Source organism: Molossus molossus, unplaced genomic scaffold (genome assembly GCF_014108415.1).
Source record: "Molossus molossus isolate mMolMol1 unplaced genomic scaffold, mMolMol1.p scaffold_m16_p_21, whole genome shotgun sequence".
In the NCBI taxonomy this organism is placed as follows: domain Eukaryota; kingdom Metazoa; phylum Chordata; class Mammalia; order Chiroptera; family Molossidae; genus Molossus; species Molossus molossus.
In genome coordinates, this window is record NW_023425357.1 from 47,173,926 (window position 1) to 47,186,382 (window position 12,457).

The 12,457-nt window shown below is 46.8% G+C and overlaps 1 protein-coding gene across 5 annotated transcripts in view; it reads right to left on the reverse strand.

Moving 5' to 3' along the window:
- Positions 1-12,457, reverse strand: part of CYLD (CYLD lysine 63 deubiquitinase) — a 34,799-nt gene that overhangs the window by 1,268 nt on the left and 21,074 nt on the right. For all 5 annotated transcript variants that reach the window (XM_036274462.1, XM_036274460.1, XM_036274464.1 and 2 more), the window contains exons 10-17: positions 12,024-12,165; positions 10,688-10,810; positions 8,048-8,139; positions 7,240-7,306; positions 4,070-4,202; positions 2,785-2,893; positions 1,950-2,068; positions 1,480-1,696 (exon numbers count right to left, since the gene is read on the reverse strand). In XM_036274462.1, the coding sequence (XP_036130355.1) occupies positions 1,480-1,696; positions 1,950-2,068; positions 2,785-2,893; positions 4,070-4,202; positions 7,240-7,306; positions 8,048-8,139; positions 10,688-10,810; positions 12,024-12,165 (1,002 nt within the window). The remainder of the gene's footprint in view (positions 1-1,479; positions 1,697-1,949; positions 2,069-2,784; positions 2,894-4,069; positions 4,203-7,239; positions 7,307-8,047; positions 8,140-10,687; positions 10,811-12,023; positions 12,166-12,457) is intronic.

Sequence of the window (12,457 nt, forward strand, 5' to 3'; positions counted from 1 at the left end):
AGGCTGTCCAAGGGCCGCACCGGGAGATGGGGCACGGGGGGCCCTAGGCTGTCCAAGGGCCGCACCGGGAGATGGGATAGGGGTGTCCTAGGCTATCCAAGGGCCGCATCGGGAGGCGGGGCACGGGGTGTCCTAGGCTGTCCAAGGGCCGCACCGGGAGACGGGGCAGGGGGGCCCTAGGCTGTCCAAGGGCCACACCGGGAGGCGGGGCACGGGGTGTCCTAGGCTGTCCAAGGGCCACACCGGGAGACGGGGCAGGGGGGCCCTAGGCTGTCCAAGGGCCGCACCGGGAGGCAGGGCACGGGGTGTCCTAGGCTGTCCAAGGGCCGCACCGGGAGGCAGGGCACGGGGTGTCCTAGGCTGTCCAAGGGCCGCACCGGGAGGCGGGGCACGGGGTGCCCTAGGCTGTCCAAGGGCCGCACCGGGAGGCGGGGCACGGGGTGCCCTAGGCTGTCCAAGGGCCGCACCGGGAGGCGGGGCACGGGGTGCCCTAGGCTGTCCAAGGGCCGCACCGGGAGGCGGGGCACCGGGTGCCCTAGGCTGTCCAAGGGCCACACTGGGAGATGGGGCACGGGGTGTCCTAGGCTGTCCAAGGGCCGCACCGGGAGGCGGGGCACGGGGGGCCCTAGGCTGTCCAAGGGCCGCACCGGGAGGCGGGGCACAGGGTGTCCTAGGCTGTCCAAGGGCTGCACCGGGAGACGGGGCACGGGGTGTCCTAGGCTGTCCAAGGGCCGCACCGGGAGGCGGGGCAGGGGGTGTCCTCGGCTGTCCAAGGGCCGCACCCGGAGACGGGACACGGGGGGCCCTAGGCTGTCCAAGGGCCACACCGGGAGACGGCTGGAGTTCGTGAGCAGGGCAGGAAGAGTGCGGGCGTGTGGGGGTCACAGCCTCACAACACCGGGCTCTCCACCTGCACTAACTCATGTTTGTTAAATATCGAGCACCCAAGACAACGGCCGAGAAGGGGCAGCACGTGCCCGCTTCAGGAGGACACGTGTCCTGCAGAACAGGCTCTTTAAGAAGACACTTGCCCCTGGTCAGCTCGTCATCGAGAAGACAACAGCTGGCTCAGCACCAGGCGCCAGGGCCCGGATGCCACAGGACGGAGCTCAGGAGCTGCGACCTCGGCCTCGGCCCTGGCAGCAGGGCAGAGTACTGCCCACCCCGCCCGCCGCGGCCACGCGATGCACGCACCCAGGCAGGAAATGAGAGGGGCCTGCAAGTTCAAGACAAAGCTGAGAAGAAAGCTCCTTGGCCTGAAACAAGAACTTTGTGCTGGTCCTAACGAACCCCTACGCCTATTGAAACATCACATCATTATCACTACTCTAGGCAGAGCTGAGAACGCATTTCATGGTTTCAGACTGTCACCACCAAGCCTGCAAGGCTTCTGCACACACCACGGTGCTTCTCAGATGCTGCCCCAGCAGCTGCCCCGCGGACGGAGACGGGCCCCAAGCAGGAGGAGGGTGGCATTACCATCCCGGTCGGCCATGCTGTCGAAGAACAGCCAGGAGGAGTCGTCCCTGCCGTACTTGACGAACGCCACGTAGTGGCTGGTTTCTATGCAGAGGACAGCGAACAGCTCCATCTTCTGGCTGGGGATGCAGCCATGTCTCCAGTCCCAGTCCGGCAGGTCTTTGGGCAGTGACACCGGGTTATACTTATGGTTCAGTCTCTTGGGATGAAGGTGGACCTAGAATGGACCAGGAATAAGTCAAACTCAGTGTTTCTGGTGAACGGACTCCACCTCCCCGACCTGAATTGCCCCTGCTCCCAGCAACCAAGAGCTTCACGGGCGTCTATCAGACGAACAGAGGCAGAAACAATACCACCTGATTGTGAAGGTTTAGACACTGACTGTGAGTCTGAACACTTCTCAGCCGGCAGTGTCTGCACTACACCCTGCTCCTGTCCTGTGGGAACACGTCCCGAGTGGCATGACTTACTTGCGTGTTGCAGGGCTTACAGAACTGCTTGATCTTGCCGGCCGAGATCTCGGGGTCCTCGTAGCACTCCCTGCACTCGTACACGGCCAGCCCTCCGCAGATGCGGCACTGTCTGGGGGCTACGGGAGGGAGAGGGCCTTTAAAAATGCTCTCTTTCATTCAAAAGATTAAAAAGTTAAGCTTTAAAAGGAGAATGTTCATGGACTCAAAAATGTCTGTCCCTCTCCATCCCCATAGCTTTAAATTGGATTTCCCTGGATTCAGGATACCTTTCAAGGTATTTTCTCTGACCAAATGGCAATTTTTCAAATTAATATATTCTAGGGTGCTTTCCCCTGATTATCAAATGCCTACTGATGAGCATCCGAGGACAAGACAGCATGCAAGAGAAAACTGAAAGCACCCCAATTCAGTTAGCAAGACTACCACTGTCGACACACTGAATTTCCTCCTCATTCTGTATCTCCGTGTACAAAGCTCCACGTGTGTGTACAGCTCCTCCTGTGCAAAGTGTCGGCACACCTTTCGCCTGATGTCACATCCTGACCACTTTCACACCTCGGCTCTTCAAACACAGGATGGATACATCGTGATTCACTCAACAACACTCCTTAAGTTAATGTATAGATTGTTTCTACTTCTTAATCATGCAACAATGAACATGTTTGCATATAAAATACCTATTGCACGTCTGACTGTCTTCTCAGAGTAAACTCCTAAAACTGGAATGCCCCGCCCACTGGCTCGCGGCCCCGAGATGGAACCGGCCCCCTCTCAGAGACAGGCAAGGCCTTCCTACCTGGGAGACAGACAGAGCAGACGAGCTCATACTTACTGTCTTCAAGTAGATCTGTTATATTTAATTCCAGAGAAGGAAAAATTTTTTTAAAAAGTTTAAAGTCTTTTCCAAACCGAGGCATCTGAATAATCAGACATGATGGTGCCTGAAAAAAAAAAAAAGATGTGTATTTTTAGTAAAAGTGCTGAAAACATTTTAAACTGAAACAGTCACGGTTGTCACCCGGGCAGCGGCTTCGTCCTCACGCCTATGCCAGTAACACAGCGTCCGAGTGGACGTGGACCCCGGGGCCGAGCCCTGTCGAGCACGAGTCCTCAAGCTCGAGGTGCCGCGGACACAGCCCACAGCACCAGGCGGGTCCCCACCTTGGTCTCAGGGAGCAGGACTGCCCAGAATGACATCCTGCTTTGGGTTTAATTTAATAAATGTTTTTGAAAGATTATTTTTGCAAGTATAATAAAGAAACTGTCATCACCAAAGGACACTATTTCTTGTATTTCAACAAATAACTTATAACCCTTAAGGTTTTACCAGGACATTCCTTCAGAAATAAATACAATAAAAATAAACTACAAGCATGTACTACTAAGATCATGAAGATACTCAATAAATAGTAAAAGAAAAATAATTGATATCACTTGTTCATTAACCAAAATAAGCCCTGGCTGGTTTGGCTCAGCGGTTGGAGCATCGGCCTGCGGTCTGGAGAGACCCGGGTTCAGTTCCCGCTAAGGGCACGTACCTCGGTTGCAGTTTGTCCCCAGCCCTGGCTGGTTGTGCGGGTGGCGACCACTCAATGTGTCACTTTCACATCGATGTTTCTCTCTCTCTCTCTGTTCCTCTCTCTCCCTCCCACTCTACCTGAACAAAGAATGGAAAAATGTCCTCGGGTGAGGATGATAAAAAAAAAAAAAAAAAAAAAAAACCAATACCAAAATAAGTGAATTTATTTTGTCTCTTACTTATTTTGTAAACATCCTTTTCTGAATATTTGAATAATATGCTTCTATAAATTTTAAATTGGGTAAAATAACATTAAAAAAAAAACCATAAACCTTCTTTTCTTTAAAATATGTAAAAGTTTTCAAATTACAAACTGGCTTGGTATTTTCTTTGGCACCAAAATTCAAAAAAGTTCAGTCTTAATTCCAAGGCATTTTCTACAAGGACAAAACTGAAACACTGCACTTTATTTAAAATTGGTGTTAAGAGTTTGTGTTTCTAACTGTTCTCAGTGGGCTAAAAGTAAGAGTTACTGAATCTACCCATAGTCTGAAGAATCCTAGAACTTTCACATGAAACACAAGTAGTGATCACTGACCTCTGCAAATTTCAGGTTACTGTTGATAAAAGACCATTCTAACAACTGCTGGATTGTAGGAACTCCAACTTTCTCATTTTTTTCCATAAAAATTTGATAGAAGTAACAATCTTGTACTTTTTGACCAGCTGACCTAAAAAAAATACCAACAGTATTTGAGAAAAACTACACATTTGATGGTGTAACTCTGGACAGTCAGAACGAGGCAAAGACAATCATTTAGATAAAGTGATTAAATGTCTTTCTGCATAAGACCTTAAACATGAATTCTTGTCCTAGTTTTCATACTAATGGTCAGACGAAAAATAATGGAATATTATCACACTCAAGAAGCACTGTGTCATAACCAGAAGCTAAAAGCACTTGGTTCAACTTAACAATACCAATATAAGTAAATTTGTTTTCTGTATTATTTATTTTGTAAACATTCCTTTTTGAATATTTGGATAATATGCTTGGGTAAGACTTTAAACTGGGTGAAACAACACTTACATTGGTATTGTCCCAATCTGGAAAGCAGTAAGCTGTATTTAGTGATTGAACAGGAAAATAGATTCTTATATGCCTGCAGAGGACCCGACCCGTAGAGGTCTTCTGGACCAATCTTGTCACTTCTGAAACAAAGGGCCTGAGACCTAAGGCAGGATAGTCACTTCCCAGGAGCCCCTATTCTCTCCGATGTCACCTCCTAGAATTATAACTAGAATCTATCTTCCATGCCTCTTATCCCGTCTTGTTTTCTAACCCTAACCCTTTGAGTTAAATTCTAGGAAATTTCTTCAGGTCTACCTTCCAAATGAGCGACCCTCTCTCCAGCTGTGTCTGCTGTATCTGGTACGGCACCCCTTCCCAGCTGCACGTACACATGGAAACGTGCGTACACATCCCTTCCCAGCCACACGTACACATGGAGACGTGTGTACACAACCCTTCCCAGTCACACGTGCACATGGAGACATGCATACACAATTCTTCCCAGCCACACGTGCACATGGAGACGTGCGTACACAACCCTTCCCAGTCACACGTGCACATGGAGACATACGTACACAACCCTTCCCAGCTGCACATGCACATGGAGACGTGCGTACACAACCCTTCCCAGTCCCACGTGCGCATGGAGATGTACATACACAACCCTTCCCAGCTGCACATGCACGTGAAGACGTGCATACACAACCCTTCCCAGTCGCATGTGCACATGGAGATGTGCATACATAAACGTTTTATTCTATTTCTGGGAACTGTCTCAGGTTATTTGATTTGGTTATCAGATCTGCATTTATTCTTGATGGGTACTTAAGTACTTCTTTTGCCTCCTCCACATTTAAGAACATTCTACAGTCTCTTGTGGTGGCTTCAGATTCTAAGGTATTCATCGTCCTATTTGCTGCATCAGCTGACTCTCCCTCAGAAGGAAAGACCCCTGGAAGGGAAGAGCGACACTTGGGGGGAAAGGGGCTAACTTTCAAAGGGTCTCTCTATATCGTTTTATAATCTTTAAACCAGTGATTCTCAGTATGAGGAGGCTGCTGAAGGGGGCAGGGAAGCCGTGCACCCCTCAACTCCATAAGGCCTTCAGAGAGGAGACGTAGCCTATGAGTGATCCCTCCCGACACCCCGAGAACCACCGCAGGGTCTACCCTGCAGTTACTGAGAGCGACCTCCCTAAGGTGTGCTGGGCTAGGACAGAAAGAAGGACAACTATTTCAATCATCTGAAATTTGTTTCTTTGAAATGAAAAATAAAAGTGACTTTTTTATCCCAAATTGCCTTCTAGATTTTTTCAGCATGTATAAATATAACTTTCCTTCCTCCTTTGTGTTTGAAGTCTGAAATGCTATAGTTAATTCTACCTCTGAGCTTTCTGTTCAGATCTATTGATCCACATTTCTAATTTTATACCAGAATCACACTGTTTTAATGTCTACTGCTTTGCCTTCATAGCTTATAATAGAATTTTTTTTTAAAAAATTATGTGTTTTCACCCATTTCATCTTGCAGAGAACTCTAAATCACTTTACTGAGTTTTAAGAAAAAGTTAAGATCTTGCTTATGTGCAAATTACTTTGTAAAAAGTTAACATCTTTTAAGTTATTTAATCTTCCTACCTGTAACACAAACTTTCTCACTAATTAATCAAGTCACCTTTCAATTCTGTGCAAGATATTTTTTAAAACCTATGTTAATAAAATTGATTTCTTGGCAATTTATACTTTTATAAAGTATGAAGTTATCCCTTTTTAATACTTGCTAGAGGGTACACAGAAATACTATTGATTTCTCCATGGTTTATCCTACATGGTCAAATTACAAATTCCTTTTTTAATACTAAGTAGTTTCTAAACAATTCTCCAGAATTTTCTTGGTATACATATAGCCATTACCAGCTTTGAATAGATAATAAATATGTATTCTTGATATTCACATATCCTGCCTTATTTCATGAGTTAGAACACCCAAATAATCTCAAAATATAGCTGTTGGTATTATTCCCTTTCTTCTTATCCATCGGTTCAGTACTGCATCCTACACCATCACTTAAGACAGAAATGAGTAAGAGTTCTTGTCTGTGATTAACTTTTAGGGAAATAAATAGCATATCAGTAATATTTTCAACAGAGAAACCCAAAAGACTAAAATATAAAAAGGCTCAGCATTCAAACTATCTGCGAATCCCATCCACCTAGACGGTGGCACTGAGAACTTGACCGCGTTCAAACAAGGCTCCCTCCCCGGCGGCCGGGAAGGGCCAGGCGGCCGGGCTGGGACCGGAAGCTAATTTACCGCCAAGTGAATTCCTGAGTGATGGACAGCTATAACTGTTCTCTCTGTTAGAGATCAGGTTAGAATAAGATTCTCTTAAAAGGGTTCATTAGTTTACATTACGAAATATTTATATACGGTTTTATAAGAAAATGATTTGCAATATTTATCACTAGGGTTAAAATTAAGGGCACAACTTTACATTGGGTTCGTCCCGCAGGTTACGCGGAATGCTACGGAGAAGACAGTGGCTGAGGTCAGTCTGCACGTGGGGACTAGCAGGGGCCGACCCCTATGCAAACACAATGCTGAGTGACCTCCACGCAGCCCTTCCCACAGACTGACAGCTGTGGAAATGAGGCCTGTCTCGTTGTCCAGGACTTCTGTAAAAGTTTAAAAGTTACCTTATTTTTAACAGTGGCTCTACCCTTAAAATATGATGGAACAAGATATTCAAGAATTCTTCGGGATCTAAAAGAAATAAAAAATCAAGTAAGTCCCTGACAAAAATGTTTAAATCATTCTATTTTTTATAACAGTCATATTCCTATACTGAACTCAATTTCGTAATCAATCTTATTTCAATTAAAAGCATAGTTCTCAAGTTTTCCTCACTAAAAATACAAAGGATATGATAAAGTATTAAGTTCTAATTTTGTTATACCTTTATTGCATTTGAAAAGGTATAGTAATTCACATATGGTGAAATAATTTTAATTTCTGGGGGGTGTTTAAGATAAGTGGAATGAAACTTGAAGTACGACCTTGTATTTTCCTGATACTTAAATAATTATCTAGTCTCTAAACAGTATAGCTAGTTCCAATACACCGTTAACACATTCCAAGCCCACTAGCTATGAACAGATCAGAGCCCTGGCTCTGACCATACACTTCCAGTGACAAGGGCAGCTGCGCGGGACGGCTGGCTGAGCCTGGGGGAACCGTGGGCTCACGCGGGATGGGCTGGTGGGAAGGGGACTCTCCACGCTCCCTTCACTGCGCTACCACCAGCCGGTCCCTAACGGGGTCCACTGCTCCGTACCACCGCTCCCTCTTGGAAGAGAGCCAGCATTTTAAAATAGGAAGGAAAGCGTACGCCACCTAGAAGCTTCTGTTTTAAAACAAACTCCCAGCTCCCCGGGCACACACTCGGCCAGGCATCCCGCACGTGTGCTCAGGGCACGTGCAGTGCGCACGTCAGGTGAGCATCACCTTTCTCCTCGGAGGTGAACCCCGACGCAGCCTCGACTTTCTCCAGAATCTTCCTCAGCTTCATGATCTTGGTTGCGCACACGTATCCATATCTATGTTAGTGAAAACGTTGAGTTAACATTGGCATATACATTAAAGTAATATAACATATTTTGATAATCACACATTTCTTATATAACTTTAGCATGTCATAAATCAATAGGCTATCAATTACTCTGAAAGATACAATTATAGGCTTCTTCTGGAGGTCTGAAAATTAAGAATCTGAAATCAGAATTATCCCAGACACTATTATACCCTAAAAGTAACTACCACGTACTAATACAAGAAAAAAATACTTTGAATTTATGATGACTGGTTTTCTAATGCTATTTGCTTAAGAAATGAAAGCCAACTTTCTGGAAGAGAACACAGTTTTGAGAGAGAGTCCGTTTAGTGTTAAGCATGAAACAGCCACGGGTGCAAGGGACAGGCACCGCTAAGGAACTGACCCGAAGGCTGCCGTCTCGCCGGTCAGCGTCAGTACGGCCCTCCCCTCATCTCCACTGCACACAGGACCCTCCACACGTTCCATGTCCGTCCTGACGATTCTTATTCTAACACTCGCTTCAGAAGAGAGTCTGGGGGCCCCGGGGCGTCAGAACTGTAATCGCATAGCCGCTTTCATATCGACTATTCATTCACCCCTTAACTCTTTGCAGCCAACGTATACTGAACACCTGGCACTTACACAGTAATCAAACCTTCTGGCTGCTGGGAATGCAAAAATGAATAAAGCGAGAAAACAGGGTCAGTGCTTTTGAGCAGCGAGAGGTGGAGAAGGCCGAGGCGTCAGTGTGATAGGGGCGGTCAGCTGCGGCACAGCTAGGACACTAATGCTGCCGACGCGAGGAGCCCGGGGCACAGCACGCAGACGGGGTGACAGGTCCGCTTGGCCAGGACTCTTCACTGGGGGACAACAGTACCCTAAGAATGTTTGGCAAGAAAGAAGGAAGCAGTACATGCCTTGGAGCTTTGGATTTGATCTGTCTTGTTCTAGATCAATCACTTTGGGGCAGGGGGTGAGGAATAGACAATATGTTCAAAAATTTTCATTTACACAAATAATACAAAATAACTGATGTAAAAATCAAGACTCATGCCCTGGCCGGTTTGGCTCAGCGGTTAGAGCGTCCGCCTGCGGTCCCGAGAGACCCGGGTTCAGTTCCTGCTAAGGGCACGTACCTCGGTTGCAGTTTGTCCCCGGCCCTGGTTGGTCGTGCGGGTGGCAGCCACTCGATGTGGCCCTTTCACATCGATGTTTCCCTCTCTCTCTCTTCCTCTCTCTCCCTCCCACTCTGTCTGTACAAAAAATGGAAAAATGTCCTCGGATGAGGATAAAAAAAAAAAATTAAGACTCATTATCTTTAGGGGCAGAATCTACAGGCGTTTTCATCGTTAGAGAATTTAGGGAAACAAAAGACATGCATAGGAAATGGATTCATCACCATTTCCTTCCCTGGTCACATTACCAGTAGGTCATTCTGAATGCTCCTTCTACTCCAGTATCTGCATTTTTTGGTCAAAATCATATTTCAAGCTATGTTTTACTTTATTTGTTAAATAAGACAAGCATGGCACAAAATGTAAATTTTTTAATCTTCACCCAAGGATATTTTCCTATTTATCTTCAGATAGAATGAGAGGAAGAGAGAGAGAGAAACATCGATGTGAGAGAGACACACTGACAGGTTGCCTCCTGCACAACCCCAACCAGGGCCAGGCACGAACCACAACCGAGGTACGTGCTCTTGACTGGAATTGAACTCAAGATTCATTGGTCCATGGGTTGATGCTCTAACCACTTAGCAAAACCGGCCAGGCCTGTAAATTAATTTATATGAACTTTAAATTATACCGTGTGCAACCTATGTTCCCAAGTGGACAGATTGGTGTATGCGCTAAGGCCCTAACTCTTCACAGTTTAAGTTTTACAATGTGACATTACTACATATTCCTACTGCTACGGATCAAAGTCTTTACAAGATGTCTCGTCACTAGGACTTGTACCATTACAAACTGCTTCCTGTGGCCAAAGAAAGACACACCTCTCATTCTTGAGTTAGGAAAGGACCCTAAACAGCACCTTTTCAAGTGAGGGGTGTGGGGCCTAAATACATTCTTTTAACCAAGAAAGGTGTTGCTAAGACACCTCACCTGTTGCTAATACAAAAGTAAAACTATAGCTACTCTCCAAATGAAAATGTGCCTTGCTCCTTTTCTGCGAAATAAAATCAGGTTAAGAAGCCAGGCTGTATCAATTGGGCTAATAGGCATGATAACCACCAGGGGGTTGGAATAAACTCTTTCGGAAGATGGGAACCCACTGTATCAGCTTTTGTACACCCCCTGCAATCACTAAATTGTAGCATACTCCAAATGGTTTCATCACTTTGTGGCGTACACCACATGCTCTACCCTGGTCAGATTTTTAAGAAAGTAAATGAGTAAAGGCAGTACAAGGACCAAAGGTTTTTAAAAAATCATTACAGCTCCATCAAGAAAATTTCCTATTAATAAAATCTGGGCATAAATGACTTGCTGCACCAAGAGACAGCAAACAGGACCGCAGTGCAGGCAGGACAACCGGCTGCCACTCACATCCTCAGGGGGTTGACGATCTCCGTCCTCAGGAGCTCCTGGGTCTCGCTGTAATACTCCACGTCGGTCTTGTCTTTGGGTCGAAGTAACACAGTGTCCAGAACGGAACTAAAAGCAAACAAGCTGCAAAATAAAAGGATCGTTTTCCTCCTGCTGTAAATGTATTATCGTTTTGAGAAACAAATACTGAAAAGAATGTGAAGAGAAAACCGCTAAGTCTGGAGAACAAATAACATACAAATTTGTGTTTTTCATTAACACAGGCTCCCAACAGCCCCGTTAAGCTCCCACAGTTCCGTCAGCGGGGCCTCGAGCTCCCTGCGGGCTGGGAAGCCTGGGGTCCAGAAGGCCACCTAGCGGCTGGCAGTGGTGGAGGACGGAAGGCACGTACGCCCTCGCTCTAATGCTGAGCCGTCTCCGCAGAAGTGAAAGTGGCCTATCCACCCGGGTCACCCACAGGCAACAGGGAGAAGTCTGGAAGCTGAGTCCCCGAGCGAACACACGGCAATGCACACACACTCCAGACCCCACCCCGGTCCTCCCCGCGCCCGGCAGAGACCTGATCTCTCTAAACGCCCAGCTCTCTACTGACCGACAGCGGTAACTTGTAGTAGCAAAGAAAATATTTGGCTAATAAAGATTTTTCATTAGGGAATCTAAAGACTACTATATCAATTCTTGCTTTTGTCAACACATCTGAGAGACTGAAAGTACATCCTGCCCCAGAAACCGCCCAGCACCTGTATTCCCGGCCCCTCTGAGGCCCAGCGCCCACTGCCCCGGCTGCCGGGCTGGCCGGTCCCTCTCAACGCGCCTGTGCTGTGCTGGCTTCGCTCCTGGGTGTGAACGTTCTCGCCCGGTTAGGTTGTCCACTTGGAAATAACTACCCGTGCAAGGGCGACCGTGCAAGGGCGACAAGTCTTCCGAGTCGGTCCAGGCCGCCCGCCTAGTGAAGCAAGCGCACCAGCTCGCCGCTTCCTGCCGTCCACGTCACACGATGTGTGCACGAAGGTTCCTCCCGGTAGGCCGTGGCTTCCCACAGACCCTGGGGACAGCTGCTCCACCTGGGACCCTGTCACTCGCCCCTTAGCCACCACTCACTGCATTACGTCATAGGTTAATATTTGCATACAGGCTCATGAGACAATAATCAACAGCTTCCAAGGAGCATATAATGAAATGCAGCGTCCCTTTCTTTCCTGACCCCGACACCCAGCTGCTCTGCTCAGAGGCAGTGAGCAGTCTCTCTGTCTCTCTGTCTGTCTGTCTCTCAAATGCACACAGATGTCCCTGCACCCAGGGCACTGTATTCCTCCTGCATTAATTTTAAACTCACCAGAATAAGGTCGAGTCTAAGTAACAAGAATTGTAATGACCCTGGATACCTTTCTTCTTTCCAATCATTATCTCCAAACCTTCTTTTTCCATTTTTGGTGGGGTATTTTCTTCGACTACTTCACTTAAGTAGCCTCCAAAGGCTGAAAAGAAAAAATGAAAACAGTAATTCTTTTAAACTATGACAACAGGCATTCCTGTATGTCTTCAGTTAACGTATTTTTTTTGCAGTTTGATGTTAAATTTGTTTCTCGACACAAAGTTAAGCTCAGGGTAGGTTTGGGTTAGCTGTCACCAGCTCGGCTGTAAAAACCGCTGCTCTGCATTCCCCACCTCCCTTCCTCCACAATCCCGAAACACTTCAGAATACTAAGTAATTAATATTTAAAAAGCATCTGTCTGAAGATGTTTCATTTTCAAGTTGAAAATTTCCGA